The 19278-nt window shown below is 50.2% G+C and overlaps 1 protein-coding gene across 3 annotated transcripts in view; it reads left to right on the top strand.

Annotated features, from left to right (window-relative positions):
• MEGF11 (multiple EGF like domains 11) overlaps nt 1-19278 on the top strand; it is a gene marked incomplete at both ends in the record, with an annotated part of 211858 nt that overhangs the window by 158950 nt on the left and 33630 nt on the right. For all 3 annotated transcript variants that reach the window (XM_084239762.1, XM_084239761.1, XM_084239763.1), the window contains one exon: nt 264-438. In XM_084239762.1, the coding sequence (XP_084095888.1) occupies nt 264-438 (175 nt within the window). The remainder of the gene's footprint in view (nt 1-263; nt 439-19278) is intronic.

Genomic DNA, 19278 nt, shown 5'->3' with positions numbered 1-19278 from the left:
TACACAGGCTGCCCTCTGCTTTTGTCTGTGTATTTGTTTTATAAAGAACCCTTGTTTGAGAGTCAGGCCATCTGACTGCGCTACTTTGTGGCTGTGTGTAAGGCAAGTTAGGTAACCACCACAAGCCTCAGTTTCTTGGGCCAGTTTAACCTCAGAGGTCCTTTGATCCTGTACCCTGATTTGGGGTGGGCAGACCAGATTTGGGGTGGGCAGAGGGTGGGACACAGCCAAATGCCTGACCAGACTCTCTTCTCTCTGCTCAGCTGCCACCCGGTAACTGGAGCCTGCACCTGCCAGCCAGGCTGGTCTGGCCCCCACTGCAACGAGTCCTGCCCTGCTGGCTACTATGGTGAGGGCTGCCAACTGCCTTGCACCTGTCAGAATGGCGGCGACTGCCACAGCATCACGGGGGGCTGCACCTGTGCCCCCGGCTTCATGGTAAGATGGGAGGGAACTCCCATAGCCTCCCTGCCCCTCATTCCCACACAAAATAGGTCCAGCTCCTCTCCCATGAGGGTAGGAGAGGGGAGTGTGGCCCTGCAGCCAGGGATAAAGAATGGAACTGTCTCTGCGTCCTCTTCAGAGACAACCTGTGAAGGGAGGGCCCCCAAGACTGTTCTCAGAGGGCCAATCCTGCTGGGACTGGCAATTGTAAAAGCAGTAGGAGGATGAGGGGTCCTTACATTGTTCCCTCACCCTGAAATACACCCCCCCCTTGTCTTTTGTGCCTGGCTCCTCCCTGTCCCCATCCTTAAGCACACAATATTTTTACATCATAATAACCAAGGTATACAGCTACAGTTTTGCATTCTGCTTTCTTTAATCCCATTTGCTGCTCAGGTTTCTTAATTATCATTTTAAATGGCCACATAAACTGCAGGAGCTGATGAACCCCCAGTTTACTCAGCCATTCCCTTGCTGCTGAATATTGTTTCCAGTGTTCACAGCAAATGTTGCAATGAGCATCTTCCTACAAGCGGAGGTACCCCAACTCCATTGAATTGTTTCCTTAGGGTGAATTCCCAGGGGCAGTGGGCATAATGTATCTATGGCTCTGGATGGATGTTGCCATATTACTTTCCTCACCTATAAATCCACACTGCCACCAGCCGTGTGTGAATGTACCTATTTCAAAACAACTTTGCTAACATTCTTTCTTTTTTTTTTTTAAATTTTTGCTAATTACATAGGTAGAAAATGGTCCCTCAATGTTGCTCTAATTTGCATTTCTCTGATTACTAGGGAGAATGAACCTTTTCCCACGTGTTTGTTTACTATTTGTATTTCCTCATGAATTATGCTGGTCTTTATGAGGTTTGATTCCAGGGAACTTGACATTGGAAGTGGAAACCTGTCAAAGGTAGAGGGGGTCCCGCCCAGGGGAGGGCCAAAGATCCAAACACTATGGCTTCCCACCTCCATGGTCATACTTTTTGCATAATGGAAGTGGTTTGTGCGGTAGAGAGAGTAGCCTTTGGAACCTGGCTCCACCCCGGCTGTGCAGCTCACCAACTGTGGACCTTGAGCCATGAGTTAACCTCTTTCAGGCTCAGTTTCCTCATCTGTGGACCACAGGCCTTGCAAGTTGCTGTGAGGTGTAGTGATGGGATATATAAAGTACTGTGTCGTGGCGCTTCTGACTTTAGTGAACTTGGGAATCATTTTATTAAATAAAGGGCAGGTTCTGATCCAGTAGATCTGGGGTGGGACCCAAGGTTCTGCCTCTGTAACAAGCTGTGAGCTGCTGCTGCTGGTTGGTGTGGGGCGGTCCTCACTCTGAGTAGGAAGGGGCTGTGCAGCTGTGGTACTCCATCTCGACTATCCATGAGCATCACATTGGAAGCCTTACTAACACATGCTAGAACCCATATATATGGTCTGGGGGTGTATGGCTGAGGCCAACATGCTGCCGGGGTGGAGGCCCCTGCTCTGCAAGGAAGTTCTTGTCATAATATGGGGGTGAGGGCTTGCCTGGGGACACTGTGTTAAGTGGGAGGTTGCCCCTGGTCTGCAGAGCAAAACAGTTTAGCTATCTCTGCACTGCGCCAGTGCAGATAAAACTGAGTGAAAATGAACTGCAATGGCATCTTGAAAAGGTAAAGAAAGTCTATTCCTTCTGCCGTTTTCCTAATTTACCTTTACTGCTGTGAGCTTTGTCCATAATTTCCATAGAAAAAAAAATGAAGTGCCCTAGGTTTGGCATTTGCATAGGAGAGAAGAGTCATTTGGAAGTAAAAATCTCACTTAACCCAGTGATCAGGTGACCGAGGCAGATGTGAACTGCCCACATCAGACTATGGTAGGGGATCCCCACCCAGCTCAGGTTGGCTCCCGGGGCAGTTCTGTGACCTGGGCAAGTGGCTTCCTCTCTAAGGGGCCCAGTTCCTGTACATGTAAATGACGAGTGGAAGGATGAGGTGATTTCTAAGATGGCCTACTATGTGGACTCGATAAGCAAAGTCAGGAAATGAAGGAAAGTAAAAACAAGGAGTGTGAGTGTGTGTGTGCCCAAGCATCGGTGGGGCAGGGTGAGCAAAGGTGGAAGTTCATGGTGGTTATCATAGTCTGATTATGTAATTTGTCTACGGGTCTGCTCAGAGTTCCTCCTCTTTGCTTCGCCTTGTCCCCCAACTTCCTACCTAGACACTGCTCCCCAGAAGGGGAAACGAGCTGTGCGAAGACCTAGGGAGGCTAGTGTCTCTGTGCCCACAGCCACCAGGCCTGGGCTCCAACAGCCTGGGGTCCACTTAACTGCCTCTCTCCCTCCCATCTGGGATGCAAACAACTTCCTGCCCTTGAACTTGAGCAGACTTGGTGCTGTAGAAATCATCTCCCTGTGGAGTCCTGCCTGCCTCAAACTTGGGGCTAAGACAGATTGTGAACCAAGCTGCCCTGGTGAGCCCTTGTGAATTCCCATCCATCTTCTCCTGCCCAGCCTCATTATACCTGGAAAGGCTCTTCTGGAGCACTGTTGGGTGTTGAGCAGAAAGGTGATTACAGAACAGCCCATTGTTCTCATCTAGCATGACTCCTTGCATGCCCTGGCTCCCAGGGGGAAGTCGTTAAGTTTGCTCTTACTCTAGCTTCTGAATGAATGTGACTTGCTGCAATTAGCTGGCTCTGATAAGAGTGGGGGATCAGGGCAATCAGAAGAGCAGACTTGGTTGAGACCCTCTCCCAAATGTCCTGTGGTCAGTAATAATTAGCCATGCTTTTATTTGTTGGTTGGTTTGTGAATTTATGAACCTGCCTTTTTCCTTGAAAGATTTTTCAGGATGGGCAATTAACTAGAGACTAATTAAAAGAGCTCTTTTCTTTGGAGGTCTTGATCTAGGCCCGGTAACATTGGACATGTGACTTCAATTTGCTGGACCTCAGTTTCCTTATCTGTAAAATAGGAGTCACATCAGTCCTGCCTATTATGAGTCAATATGGTAATGGGCTGAGGCCACATCCTCAGCTGTCTGCTCCCACCAGAGGTCTCTCTGCCAAGGGCACTTTAGGGAGGATGTGGGGAGAGCTTTATGAAAGCAGAGTCTTTCAGGGCTGAGAATGGTCTCAGGCTGAACATAGTGTGAGGAGTGTTGATGGGGTAGTACAGAACCAGCGCTGGGAGCCCAATGATGTGACTACTCCAGCCAGGTAGCCCCGACCCTCTGAGGGCACAAGGATACAGAGCAGAAGCAAGTCCTACCTGGCATTCTAAGCATGTAACTCTCACACTCTTTTCTCCTTTCTTCCCAGGACACTGGGTATTTACTCTACCAATGACATGTGAGGAAATAGGGGTATGGGAAGTCTAATCAACACCCTCCAGCCATAAAGAGCTTATGCACAGCAGCAATCATATTCACAATAGCAGCAACATCTGTACTCTTTCCAAGGAAGTGCACTTTCATGTCCCCAATTTGTGAATAAGGAGCTAAAGTTCAGGAAAAGTGACTTACCCAGGACTACGTAGCCAGTAGTGGTGGGAGGCACTGCAGTCTCTGTTAATTGATGATCTTTGGTGGACAGGTTACCATGGAACCCCGTAAATCTGAATTCAAATCCTGGTCTTCCAATCTCCACCCTGCCCACTGGTACCAAGTCACTTGTCTTGCATAAGCCTGAATTTCCTCATCTATGAAGAGGACACTTTGCCAGGGAGTAAGAAACTTCATAGCTCAGTGCTGGGAACGTAGTAGACACCCAGTAAAATGGTAGTGGTTTCTGGTGAACTATGAGAGTAGTAGGTTAAGATTAACTCTCTAAAGCCCAGCACTGCCCCCACCCCAGGATAAACTATATACCCTGCTGGGTTCTGCTGGAGCAGAACCAGGAACATGCATAGCTGCAGTTCCAGGCAGCACCACCCAAACTCCTGTGGGTCACTCTGAAAGGCCAGGAGACATTGTGGGGCGGACATGACTGTTGATATTTGGAAAAATAGATAGGGATGGAGGTGAGAAGTGAGTCTGGGCATTTTACATCTTAGCTTGGCAGCAGTTATGGAATCACTTGAGGCGTGCAGTGCTGAATTGCATTGGGGCTACCGAGTGGGGGGAAGAGACCTGAAAACAAAGCAAGAAATCGAGTTGCTTGCTCTGGTTCTGCTAAACGTGGGGGCTTGTACTTCTGGTCTGTAAAATGGGAATGAGATTCTCTGGCCAATAGAACAATGGTGTGGGAGCCAGTAATTCAAAGGAGAGTTTTTAAATTGGGGAGGGGCATTGCTTCAGCACGTTGCAGTCCCCAGGATCTTCTTGGGGTGTGCTTCTTTGGGAAGCAGGCTCTTCAGTGAGAACACTGGGGTGAATGGAATGGAAGAGGGCAGAGAGAGGGGTCACATGACAGAGGGGTCAGGCTTGCAGAGTCCTGGGAGTATCCATGTGAGGGGTGAGCCAGGAAGTAGGGCCATTTCTTGTATCCATCTGGATGGTAAGGGCACTAAGTAAAGCTATTAGTACTCTTGGAGAATGGAGTCACATGACCTCTCTCTGTAGCTTCTTGTTATCCTCTGAATAAAGCTGAAACCACATTCCTTTGTAGCCTGCCCTCAAAACTAGTTAGCCCACCCTAACTTCTGTTGCTAAGTATTATTGCAGACCTGTGCAGTGGCCACACATTACTCACTTTCCTGCTGACACAGTGTCTGCTTTGGGGCCTTTACTGTATTTTTTTCAAGCTTTCCTATCTTACAGAATGCCTCCCCACTGTCCTTATCTCAGTCTTTCCGGCAAAGATCAAAAGCTACCTCTTCCATGAAGCCTTCCCTGAATACTCCTTTTTTCAGAATTAAGCTTTCCATCTCTTCTCTTCCCATAGCAATGGCTCATAAGTCAGAGTGTGTTGCCTCCAACCCTGCATCTCCTACCACCACCACCTCCCATGCCTACCATCTTGTACACATCTTGCTTAGTACACTCTCTTTAAATGAATGAAATTGTTGGAAGGAGCAATACCCATAAGCTCCAGAAGAATACCCAGAAATTTCCAGAACTCACCTTCATAAAAAGGAAATTCTTGGCACTTCTCAAGGGGCTTTGCCAGCATGGCTGGGTCTTGAATCTATCTATTGGCTTCTCTACAGTTTGGACAAACAGACAACTGCAGTGAGACTGGAGTGAGCAACTGTCCCCCAACATCATCTCTGCATTCTATGGGCAAATGGTTTGAGCTTCTACCTCATGCAACACTGGGTAGTGGTTACACAAAGACTTGAGCCAGATTCCCCTTCAGTCCCGATTTGCTTTTATTAGCTGTGTGATCTGGGACAAGACATGACCTCTGTGTGCATCTGTGTGTGCCTGTTTCCTCATATATGAAAGGGGAATCATAATAATAACTCCCATCAGATTATTGGGCTGATTAAATGAATCAGTGCATAGAAAATACTTAGAATGCCTGGAATATTAGTAATCATTCAACAGATGCAGCAGATGTTAGCTATGATTATCATTTTTTTTAAGATTTTTATTTTATGCATACAAGAGCTGGGGTACACGCCAGAGGTGCGGGGGGGTGAGAGGATTCATCAGAGACAGAGTGGGGAACAGAACAGGCAGACTGACTGAAATACACTGCTGAGGGGAGCAGAGGGCAAGGCAGAAGAGGTCTGCTGCGCCATGTGGGTCGCTCTCTAGCCAGCCGGGGATCAAATTTGCGCTGCAGAGGCTGCGGATAGCTTCAGAGTGCTGTGCTTAACTTCTTGCCCCACCAGGGAGGCCCTGATTATCACTATTGTCTCTGATGCTGCTATTGTTATTTACCACTATTGTTATTTACTCCCCATCATAGGCTGACTTGTCCTGGCCTGAGTGCCCTGTTGAGCCTTGGTGGTATAGTGGTGGGCATAGCTGCCTTCGTGAGTGCCCTATTGGTGGTACAGGTGGAAATGAGGACAAGAGGAAGAAAACAGTTGAAGCTTCCTCCTGGATTGCTGAGGGCTGGGAGCTGCAGGTTGTCAAGGGCTCCTGAGTTCCCCAGGATGACCACAGAACTGAGAATAGTCTTTGCCGTCACGAGAGCATGGGCGGGTTTCTTGACCTCCACGCTCCTCCCCTGGCCGGCTTTTCTTAATGAAGGCTCACTGAGGCGGCCAGCTTGGCCGAGCCTCCTCTACTGCTCTTGGACTAATTGCTGCCACCGTGACACCTGCAGGGACCAGCCTGTGAGGTCACTGCTGAACTGCAAAGACTTGATTTCCCAGACCCTCTCCCAGAAGCTCTCTCCCCACATGGAGCCCATGTGGCTGCCAGATAATGGGCCCTCTGGTCATTCCTCAGCTCAGATGTTCCCTTCCAGCTATGGCTGTAATGGGGATGGGGATCATGGGAGGCGGGGCAGGGGCCCCGTGTCCCCTCCCCTGGGATTCAGGGACTATATTTCTCCCCTGCATGACAGAATTTCTATTACCTTAAAGGGCTCATCTATTTATGCTGCAATTTTTTGAAGCCCTGTCTGCCGTTATTGAACCCTGCATGCTGGCGAGGGGAGCGGGCACTCCATCACCCAAATGAACAAACTCGTTTCCACATTTTTCTCCCCTTTCTCTGTGCTGTCGGTAGGTCATACGCAAACCTCAGCTGCTCTGGCCAGGACAGCAGGAGGGGGCGGCAAGAGATTTGAAAATCCAGATCAGTGGAGCAGTGATTGAATTTTCTTCCAAGGATTCTGATGTCCTTTAAAGACATCTCCCTTCCCCAGGAGCCCCACCACCCCCAGAGGGGTAGAATGCATATCTACCTCTTGTGAGGCCTGAAAACTGGAACTGGGGAGCAATGGCAGCTGCAGGTTAGGAGGAAAACCGACTGAGAATTACAGCCAGATGACATGTCTAACGTACGTGCCTTTCCTGTTCTAGTTTTGTTCTTCGTCAAACTGAGGTCTACAGGCTATTAACCTAAGAGTGAAAGCCAGCCTTGCATCCCTGCCCCCCACCTTGACTAACTAATTATTATAGTAAAAGAGTTTCCTGGATGCTTTGCGGGGGGATGAGGGACTTACCCTCTACCTGCCCTGTGCAGAGGTGCAGAAATGACCCAAAAATATAAACACACACACACACATTCATACTTCAGTGCTCAAATCCCAGCTCTGCCACTGCCTGTGGAGTGATCTAGGCCCAGTGACATAAGCTGCTTGAGTCTTAGTTTTTGTCTATAAAATTGGGTAAGTAGTGGTACCGTGCCCTAATGTTATGTTAGGGCTGAATTAGATAAAACAGGTTCAGCGCTCAGAACAAAGCCTGGCTTGTAACAGATACCAGTAAGTCATGTGCCCTGTGTAGTGTGTAGAGCTGACACACTGAAGCACAGGGCTTGGACTATGAGGTCAGACAGGCTTGGATGGGAATCCCAAGTCTGTTGCTCAGTAGCTGTGTGACCCCAGGCAACACACTAGCCTCTGAGCCCTAGTTTCCCATCTATAAAATGGGTCAATAATGCTTGGTATGAGCACAAAACAGAAACTGTTCTTCACAGTGGCAGAGTGGAAAGAATGTTCCTTTTACAAAGGAGGAAACCAAGGTTCAGATAGGGAAGTGACCTATTCTCAGTTCACACAGCAAATCATTGGCAGAACTGGGGTAGAAAGCAAGCGACAAAACCCCCAGTGCAATACTCTCCACCTTTGCCTGTATCTTGTGAGTGGACTGTCCCCAGAGCAGACACCTACCGATTCTTCCCAGGGAAGAGAGAGATTGGGAGGTAAGAGTGGGGTTGGGGACCCTCTGGATGTTAAATCATGTTGGCGATGAATCCACAGAGCAAAGTAGAGAAAATTGGTATTCATTAGGCTGGGCCAGTCTTACTCTGAGACTCTCAGGTTTGTAGTTTTATGAAGGAAAACTGTTGCCTCTTCTGTTATAAAAATTAATGGTCCCTGTGTCACGCCACTGTCTCCCTGCCATGCTCCTTACATCTTATCAGTGCCCTCCTCACTGGGCCCTGGAGCTGGGACTTCGGACTCATGTCTACTGCCAGTGACTCTCTTCTTGCCACAGAAGCAACTGCTGGGGTAGATGTGAGGTCTCTGCGCCTTTTTTTTTTTTTTTAAGATTTATTTATGCATACAAGACCTGGGGTACAGGACAGAGGTGGGGGGGGGGGGGGCGTGGTGAGAGAATTCACCAGAGACAGAGTAAGGAGCAGAACAGGCAGATCGACTGAAATACACTGCTGAGGGGAGCAGAGGACGAATCAGGAGAGGTCTGCTGTGTCATGTGGGTTATCTCCCTGGCCAGGGATCAAACTTGTGCTGCAGTGGCTGCCGATAGCTTCATAGTGCTGAGACTTAACCCCTGTGCCACCAGGGAGTCTTGGTCTCTGTGCTTTAAACACACTCCCAGGTTTCTTTTTGTACACGTTTCTGGCATTGATGGGGTTCCACCTCTGCCAGCTCCCTGTCCTGGCCACCCTAGGGACTCCAGTGGGGAAGACCTTTGCGTCAGAGAAACTTCCCCAAGGTCAGGAGGAAGTGGACTAGGATGGTGAGGCCCACATTGAAGCATGATCACAGCCGCAGCCCTGGCCAGGGCCTTTCTACCTGTGGTCTCTCTTATACATACAACACCTTGTAGGTAGAGGCTGTTTGGGTCCCCACTTTTCAGAGGAAGAATCTGACACCCAGAGGTGAGGTCACCTTCCTAGTTGGTAAGTGAGGCTCTTGCTGTCTGAACCCAGAGCCTATACTTTGAGCCACAAACCAAAATTGTTTGAATGTGAGGAGAGCTGTGGGTCTGCGGTAAATAACCAGCTTCCTGACTCTTGGGCCTTTTCCTAGGATGGGGGACGGTCCCAGCAATCTTGTTTCTTCAGGGAAGGAACACTAGTAGTTGTCCCTAACCCAGGGGCAGCTCTTTACAGTTCACCCCCACCGCAGCATCTCACCCCTGAGAGGTCAGGCCTCACAGGGGAGCAGTGAGGAAAGCAGGATGAGAGGTGGTGTCTGTGTTGCATAGAGGAGGCAACGTAAGTTGAGAATGGCTGTGGGTCTTGTCCTAGGTGATAGGACTTGTGAGGACAGGAGCTGGGCTGTGGCTCCCAGGCCAGGCCCCGCCCTGTGCAGGTGGGTGGAGGCAGGAGGTCAGTGCTGAGGAGGACTCCAGCCCTGGGTCTGCTGCCTGCTTACTGGCTCTTTGATTTTGCCCAAGTCACTTCACCTCTCTGGCTTAACTTTATCTTCTGCAAAACAGGACACAAACCTGCTCTTTGTAGCGCAGGACTGGTGGAAGCTGAGATGAAAGGCATTACTGGGCAGGACTGGAAAAGTGCTAGGCCGCATTCACTCAGAGACATGAAGGGGAGCAGTGGGCTCTGGGGCGCAGGCAAAGATGCAGACTGACACCCCTGCGAGGCTGCAAGTCTGGAACAAAGGAAGAACACACGACACCACCCCCCTTACTTCTGCCCTCAAGCTTTAAGACCCCACCCAGCCTGGCCCCTCCCAAGCCTTCTCCCCCTCTTCTCATTAGCACCAATAATCCCATCTGCAGGAGTAATTATGGACCCCAGGAGGGAAAGGGATTCCTGCCAGAAGATGTGATTATGTCTGGAGAATGAAAGATGTTGCAGGAAAAGGTCATGAATAAATTACTTCAAGGTGGGGCTAATAAGAAAACGAACAAAAGGGGTAATTGCAAAAATAAACAAAAATTCTACTTAAGTGTTCTCTCCAAAAACACTACTAAATAATTGTTCTTACTTAGAAGTTCCACAGTGGGGTTCCTGGTGCCCTGACACAGGCACAGGGAAGCTGGGAGGGGGCTCCGTGGCCGGCAGGCCCGGATGAGCGAGAGTGAGGGACAATAGTGGGAGCAGAGCAGGTGGCCTGCCAGGGCGGGGCTTGTGCTGGGTTCAGCAGGCAAGGGGGAGACAAAACAGTGGCCCCCCCTAACTCCGTGTCCTGTCGGGTGATAGTGACATCACAATCTAAGAACCCAGTATGCAGTAGGTGCTCAATCCATGCCAGAACCAATGTTCCCTGTGGTTGGCTCTTCAATGGAGGCTGCTTGGCAGAGCGGGGGAGAACAGGGACTTTGAAGGACTTTCAAGGAAACCTTAGTTTGAATCTCAGCCCTGCCTGCTGCTCACCAACTGGGTACTTAAGTAAGGTTTACCTCTTGAGACTCACCCTGCCCACCTCAAAGGCAGAGCACCTTGCAGGATGGTTGTGAGGGTGAAACAGGGAAAGCACTACAGAAGCCACCGAGTGGCTAACTCTTGGTCTCTAAAATAGTAGCCCTCGGCAGCGGGCCTGGGCTCTTACTGGGCCGTGGGGAGAACATGCCTAAAGCATTTGTGGCGCTTCTTCTGGGCCAGCACTACAGTGAGAATATCACTTAATCTTCACCACTACCCTTGGAGGTGTAGGGGCTCAAAGGAAATCATTCCATACCCCTCTTCTACACTGGCAGATAATCCAACAAGTATCAGGTTGATAATAGGAGGGACAAAAACCACAAAGAAGTTTACTAATTGCATGCAGGCCTTTCCTATACATAGGAGAGACCCAGAAAGGCTGAGTAGCCCCTGTGGCTTCAGACGCCATCTTGAATAGCCCCAGCTAAGACAAAGGACATGATGTGCGGGGTGAGAAGAGATCAGTTGGGGTGGTTACTGGGGAAGGCACAGTAAAAAAGGGATGAATTTTTTTAATTTTTTGTAGTGTTGTTACTCTTCGTTCATTATTTGATTTCTCCCCTCAGGTGTAGTTCCTATAGTTCTCCCACTGCCTTAGGGAAGGGGGGGGGCAGCCCAGACCTGGCAAACCTGCCTGCTCTAAATGGGTTCTGCCATCCGCCGCATCAACACAAAACATGAGACTTTAATGGGAAGGAACTTTAATACAATTAGGAAACAATACAGGAAAGACAAAGAATCTAGTTTCTAAATCAAGCACCCAAAGTTACCCGTCCCCTCGTGGGTAAAAGTCCACCCAAGCAGGATTGGCCCAGAGCAAGGCCCCAAAGCCTGCCCCAAGTCTAAGGCATCTTCCAGTGGGGACCCACAGAAAAGGGTCAGAAACAACCAGACAAGTCTGGGAGGAAAAGGGCAAAATCAAAATCAAGTCCAAAACCACCATTGTCACCTCCCCACGAGTCTCACACGCATCTGTGTCACCCAGTCCACGACCAAAAGGCAAGTGCAGTCTTTTCACATATCTTTCTGCTCCATGTACCTCCTCTAGGCCTCCTTCTGGCTCTCCATCCTGCTTCCTTCCTTCCCCAGTCTCCTCTGCAGCTTCTTCTCTCCCTTCTCAGCCGTACCCTCCTTTTGGGTGGGCCAGGAAACCTGGAATCTCCCTCTTTCCTGGGGATCACCCCGTTACACCACCACTACAGCATTCATTATCCACCACCACAGTCCCTTGTGTTCTTCCTGTCCCTGTTTGAACTCCTCTCCACCCGCTGCTGGAGGCCTCAGATCTATGGTCAGTTTGTAAGTTTTGTCTTTTTCCTGACCCTTTGTTCAGTTTCTCTATATTCCACATAGAATAAAGCCATCCAGTATTTAGCTTTCCTTCTGGCTTGTTTCCGCTTAGCATAATCCCTTCCGGCTCCATCCCCGTTGCTGAAGATGGCATGATTTTGTCTTTTTTGATTGCTGAGTAGTATTCTATTGTGATCCATTTAACTGAGGGCATTTGGTTTGTTTCTCTCTCTTGGCCACTGTGAATAGTGCTGCAGTAAGCAGAGGTGTGCAGGTTTCCCGTCTAACTAGTGATCTTGGCTCTTGGGGTAGACTCCTAGGAGTGGAATCCCTGGGTCATCAAAGGGGTAACTAGGGCATATTTGGTTCTGCCCTTCTTGAAAAGAGATTAGATTCGGTATTCCCTGTACAGTGAGGAAGAGGCCCTTACAGAGAAAGTTTTCCCTGTGCTCTCTTTTACAAAGAAAACATCCGCCCAGTTTTCAGAGCCACTCCTATGAAATACACCTTTCACCAAAAAGACATTTGGAGGCACCAGGTTTTTGCTCCCCCACAGTGGAAAGAGGATAAACAAGACACAGTGAAGTTAATAAGTTACCTCAAGTCTATCAGTTATACCCCCAAAAAGCTGAAAAGAAATTAAGTTGTCTAAGATACCACAAGTGCTGGAGCCAAGATCGGAACCCAAGTCAGGTTGCGAGAGCCGGCGGGCTCTGCCCGCCTCTGCAGTGGGCAAACCCACCCACCACCCCCTGCAGGATGAAACCTTAACTGTGGCTGCAGGTTAAGGTCATGGAGGAACTGAATTTGCAAGTGGCATCAACCCATAGGGCTGTCAGGCATCTGACAGGCAGCTCAGGGCGGGCGGTGGTTTCCCAGGTGGTGGTATGAGTGGAGTACCCCAGTCACCACCACGACACCCAACTTGATCACGGTGCTTGCACTGCAAAATGCTCTCCCCCCACATCGCTTCATGTATTCTCACAGTCCTCCGAGGTCAGACGTCACACATCACTAATATACACCCCAGGAAAAGGCTGGGCAGGGTTACACAACCCAGCATCTCAGCCCTTCCGACTCTCAAGACACATTTTCCAGGACAGGTCTCTCCTCCCCCACTTCCCTCCTAGGCCTTGCTCCCCCTCTTTTCCCTTGGGTCTGCAGCTCTAAGCTCTGCCCCTGGCTCTCCCTACAGCAAGGTCTGACCTAAGCACTCTTTAGACCTGCCCCCTTGAGACCTCAGGCCCTAAATGGAGAATAAATTCCAGGCCCACATTAGGGCATGGTGAAACATTCTCTGAGAATTTGCCTGAGAAACCTCCAGGAGCCAGAAAAATCCAGAGGAAGCCAGCTTCATAAAGACTTGGAAAATGTACAGGCCTTTGGGGGTGGAAGGGAGGGACAGAAACAACCTTTCCTGTCCCCACTCCCTTTTTTGTTTCCTGGTTAAAGCCTCTCAGATTTCAAAGTCTGGGCTCTGTTGCATTCAGAAACTATTCTATAATGGCTTTTTTATTAATGATTCTGCAACCAAAAACAAATGGATTTCCCTGTGCGTGGACTTTTGGCCTCTGTCAAACAGAAAGGAATGGCCCCAGAGCCTGCCTTTGGGGGAGGGGTTCCTCAAATAGGCCAGAATGCTGAGTCACTTGCCTGCCTTTGGGCACCCATCTTTGTCTTCAGGGCAAGGCTTGAAGCCTGACACTCAAAACCATTCTGGCTGGACCCCATCAACCTCTGGGTTCCCGTCCCCTCCTGCAGTCCACCTCAGTGCTATGGCAAGTCCCCATGGGTTGTTTTACCCTGGAGAACCACCCAGGTGGAGACCCCGCCATACCTTTTTGCAATCTGCCCCTTCCCCTGGAATAGCCCTTTCTCCATCCTCCTCGCCAAACTCTGCCCTCACCCCTCCAGGCTCAGAGCAGTTGCAAGCTCGTCATACAGCCTTCTTGCTCACCCCCACTGGGCCTCACCCTCCCATAGTGCCCTGGCATGCACACTTGTGGGCACATTGTGGTTGTTTCTGTTCTCTCTAAACAGGAAGCTCCTGGGGAACATGTATTCCTGATTCACCCCTGGGTTCCTGCTCTGCCCCTCATCCTCTCAACCCCACCCAGCTTCCAGACCTGGCAGTCCCCCACGTAGAGTGAGATCAGTAAATAGTCATCGAATAAATGGGCAAGTTATTTAGAAGCAGCCTCTAAATTGTGACTAGACCACATTTGTTTAGATTTTAGTAAGCACCCACCCCGCCATTGGCCTCTGCAGAACCCCTCTCCCCCCCGCAATCTGGTTCCCATTGTTACTGTTGTTAGTCAGACCCTGGCTCTACAGATGGCAGCCCTGGGCCCACAGCTCCCAGTGGGTTCCCCAGAGGAGGTGGGTGCTCCAATGGACACGCACACGCCCTCTGTATCCAGCCCCACAGCAAGGACCCAGCATGTCTATACCAGTGCCCACACACAAAGCCACTAGGGCCAAATCGCCATTGGGGCTCTAGGGCCAGGATTGTCCCAAATGCCCCACATGCAGATGTCACACCACCAATACAGAATCCACTCATATAACCAAAGTCACACACTGCATGGACCACGTCTGGGGGCCTATCCAGCCTGTCTCTACCCTGCTGTTCAATGCATGCAAACCATATGTGTACCTAGTACAGCTAGGGCCTGTGGACAATTCATATAACATATGTCACACACACACAACTCAACATCTAGAAGTTGGAAGGTAGCCTGCCCGCAACCCCCTATGCCACAGTCTCATTTTGTGCCCCTGCCCTTCTATGTCCTGCTCACACTCCTCTGAATGTTCATGGTGCCCACCCCGATGCACGAGGGCTTCACGGGAGCTCAGAGGTGATATGTCTGGGTACTTATTAAAACCACGAAAGAAATTGTGGAGCCTGATGCAGTGATTTGGGCCATATGCTGCCAGTGTTTGCACAGAAACTCCTGAAGATTGCACCTCGCCTTGCAGGGAGATTACATTCTGTTCTCAGAGGGAGCAGAGTCCTAATCCTCTGTACAGAATCATCTCCCCCCACTGCCCCAATTCTTCAGGGAGCAAGAGATCTGGACAGGGCTCAGCCCTGGGGAAGCAGCAAGAGGAGATGAGGCCAGGAATGGAAAAGCAAAGCTGTCATAGAAAGTTCCTTCCTGTTAACTAAGACTGAGGCCTGCCTGTGTGTGGGAGGCAGACAGCACCCCCATTGTCATCAGTAGCAGCAGCAGCCCTCTCGTCATCCCTGTGACTGGTTTTATCTTTCTCAGAGCATTTATAATATTTGATGGGTGTCTGCACAACCTCCAGCCAAATGCTTCCCCCCACTGCCTGTTATTCCACCATCTGAGTGTCATTCCTTCAAGCTTTAGAGGCTTTTGGACTTCAAGATGCTCCTAACAAAAATGTCTCAAGAGTGCCTCACCAGTCCTTATTAGCCAGTGATGTGTTCCCTGAACTCAGGAGAGGCCCTCAGGTAAGGGATTGGTTGGAACAGGTGAAGGGGCTTCAGATAGAACAGGGTTTCAGTGAAGAGGAGAGAAAAGACTGTTTTACCAGCACAGCAGCTGAGTCCCCAGGAGGTCCCCAGGTAATTGGCAGGGCCTGAACGCTCATGTTCTCCCTTTACTATACTACATACCACCTCTCAGGCCTCCCTGAAACATCTAGGTATCTGTGTGGGAACTGTTACTAGGTATCTGTTCCTCAGAGAAGCCTCTTGAATGGGAGTCACACAGGATATTTGTGCAAATTAGAAAAAAGGTACCCCTTTCTCAAAACATTCTGACATCTGCCAGAAAACTGATGTGTATATACACAAACTATGACTGTCTTGTAAGTGGTACCTTTAGTTGTGCAGTGCACAGCCTGCGCCACTGGCCAGAGCAGCCTCAGGCAGCCTATTCATTTTGGACAGACATAGGGCTTCCAGGCCTAACCTTCACCCCTTTTTCACTCATCCCCCATGGGAGCCAAACAGAATGACTCCGTTTTATAGGCTCTGGGCACATGGAGGAAGGGGAGGAGGTGAACGTGACAGGTGACTTCCAGCCCTCTTCCCATCTCATCTCTCAGGCCCTCATTCCTCATGCCTTATGCAGAGTTTCTTTTCCCCATCATGCATCTGCTGTCAGTTGCTGCTTTATCAGTGACACACTAATTAGGTCCAGCGAGGTTTGCTCGGCATTGGAGAGGCCATAGCTGGCGTTCGGTCCAAGCTGTTCTCTCCGCCTTGTGGGCCACGCGTCACTTTTTCTCCCTGGAAAATCATAAATGAGGCTGCCCACCTGGGAATCCCATTGCTTGGGCCCTTGGAGCTGGGAGGAGCGGAGGGGAGTGATTGAGAGGAGTGGACAGGAGGAGGGCAGCAGCCAGGGCTAGCACCCTGCTTGGTTAGGAGCAGACACTGCCTAGCAAGAGGCTTTGTAAACAGTAAAACATACTCCAACATGTGCTGCGGGCATTGACTTGACATTGGACAAGCAGCCTCCTTTGGTGGTCATGGAATTCCTGGAATAGCAGGGGGGAGCAAGGAGCAGGAACAGTGGGAAGAACCAGAGCATCTGGAAGTAGGGAAGGCACAAGGCTGTGACCCTCTCGTCCATACCCTCATCTTCTGCCCGCCCCCCTTCCTGCCACTAGACAGTCAGCTCCATGAAACTAGGGACAAGCTCTGTTCTGCTCACCATGGATCCCCGGGAGGCACAGTGTCTGACACTAGTGCTTTAAAGACATTTCCTGAATTAATTCACATGCATTTGCCACTGGCAGTGGTTGAGGGGCTGTGCTAAGGCTGCGTCCACAGAGGTGAATAAAACAGACCCAGTCCCTACCCTCATGGGCCTTACAACCTAGTGGAGGAGACCGAACTTTTCTTTTTTCAATTCATGACAAGGTGGTAAGTGCCACAAATGGGCAGGAAGCAAGGAAAGTTGCTCAGGAAGTGAGCGTACGGGGGCAAGTTAAAGAATGTGGGGGCTGAGAAGGACCTGCGGTCACATCTAGTCTGGCAGATGGACACTAAGACCCGGGCCCTGTCAGGATTCTTGCCCCGTGGCCGATGCTCAACAAATGTTTCCCGTCTGAATGGATGCGCCAATGAGGCCAAGTGGCCAGTGCTTTTGCCTCACTTAATCTCTCATACACTGACCCCAGGGCCAGGGCCATTTCTGGCCTAAACCTTGCCCACTCCTCCAAGGACACACAGGCCCCGGAGCACTTCCCTGGCTGGTGACTGCAGCGTCTCCGCTGAGCACCCACAGGCTGGCTGGAGCACACCTGCCTCTCGGCCTGGAGCTGGCGAACCCGGTTCCACTGCGTTTCCACTGCCTCCTTCCCACAGGGTATATTTAAGCGGGCGCAGAGATGACTTGCACAGTTACCCCCCTTTTGTGTGAGGGAGGGGTCAAACACTTTCCATCCTCTTTTCTTCCTCTACTGCAAAAAGTCCTCATTAACCTCCTGCCCATTGCAAGAAAAACGGATGATGAACATGAGAAGCCCAGCTGTTGATTAATTCTCCCAAACTGGGCCAAACTACAAAGCAGCATATTGCAGGGGAGAAAATTCAATAAACAGCATTTGCAACAAATTTAATAGAACACATAACTCATTACCCACTGGGGTCTGGGCCTGTGTTGCTGCGGTGTCTTGAGCTGGAAGGAAGAGGCAGGTGGGAGGCAGGTGGGGGCGAGATTTGCATCTCTTTAGCAGGACCAGCTCCGGGGGGTTCCAGTCCACCAATGGCTCTTTCAAATCAAGTTCAAGATGTTAATAGCCAATGCTGCATCTATAATTAACAGGCCTTGTTCCTTGGATGGGAGGAAGAGTTCACATCTGTCCTCCATTCACAGAATGAAGACGCAGAGCGCGACTGGCAGGCTTCCCCCAGCGGAAGGAAGCCGGAGGCTTGGGGACCTGCCCCTGTGGGAGGGGGATGTGGGCAGTGGAGGTGAGGTGGGGAAAGCCAAGGATGTAAGAACACCTGGGCGGCTCCAAGGTCAGGGCTGTGTCCTCTAATGAAGCCGTGTGCAGGGGGGGGGGGGTGGTGCGCATGCGGCTGTGCACAGGGGCAGTGTGGGCCGTTGCAGAGTTTCACCGCATCTGACTGTTAGCATCCTCTGCTTGAAATAGGAGCCAGGGGACTTGCTTTCCAAACCCATCTCTGCCTCACACTGTGTGACCTTGGGCAAGTCCCTTTCCCTCTCTTGGCTTCAGTTTCCTCACCTGTGAAAAATGGGCAGCTGGACCAAGTGACTCTCCATGTCCCTTCCGGCTCTGGAACGATGGGCTGTCCCCCTGGCAATAGGAAGGGGTATGTGGCCACCAAGCTGGTGTGCTACCTAGAGCCCAGGAGGGCTACCCTAAGCCTGTACTCCAACCATTCCTCGCTTTTTTGGGTTAAGACCCCTAGTGCAGGCAAGCAGCTGCTCGGAGCTGAGGGCCCTCAGAGATGACCTGGCTGGCGGTTCCCGCTGGACACCTGCAAAGGTGCCAGCAGGTTGCTATTTAAACATTTCACGAAATCTACAGGCAATCTTCTATTACCTGTGACAAAGCTAACAAAACACCACAGTGGTTTTTTTGCTTTTAATTAGAATTAAATGAACTATATGTGATAGTTCAGGTTAGCATGTGCCAACCAGAGGCTCTGAATGGTTGTAGGTGACTCCACAGGAATTTCTAGGTCATGGTTGGTGGGCCTCATACTGCCATGGGAGTCACGGGGCATGGGCCACTGGCCAAGTCACTCCTGTTCAGTACGTGACTGGCCTGAGACACCAGCACAGAGTGACAACAATGTCTTTTAAATTGAGAAGGTTTTGTAAAGGGAGGGATACCGACCAGCATCCTTCATGCAAGAGCCAGAGAAATTAATTGATTGCGGCATATAATTGTAAGGAAATCAAGGCCTGTAAGCCACCCAGCGCCAACACAAATCTATCAGGAGAGAAGGCTGTAAGAGGTCCAGGAACTCTGGCTGGAGATTTAAGGGAATAGCCTCAGCGAAGGGCCTTAGGGTGCTCCTGGCTGAGAGAATGGGTGGCTATATAAAAGCTTGAAGACAAATCTATGTGAGATGCTGTGCAAATACCCCAACTTAACCTCCCATCTGAGCTCACAATTCTGGGCTCTCTTCCTGTCCTGAAAAGATGTGGAAAGATCAACAGCTATGACTTTAAGGCCAGGTACTTGGTCGGGGGGACAGGGCTGGAGAAGACAATCCCTGCATCAGTTCTGCCTCCAGGTCCTCATGAAGATGATGGATTTGAGCATCTCTAAGATCATGTTCAACTCAGGGTGGATCACTGGAGAACAATAGGGTAATTTCCCAGCTCTACCTCTTGCCTTCAGTCAGCTG

The sequence above is a fragment of the Talpa europaea genome, assembly GCF_964194135.1.
Source record: "Talpa europaea genome assembly, chromosome: 8".
NCBI classification, from domain to species: domain Eukaryota; kingdom Metazoa; phylum Chordata; class Mammalia; order Eulipotyphla; family Talpidae; genus Talpa; species Talpa europaea.
Note: the sequence above shows the minus strand (reverse complement) of the source record. Positions and strands in the feature narration are given on the sequence as shown.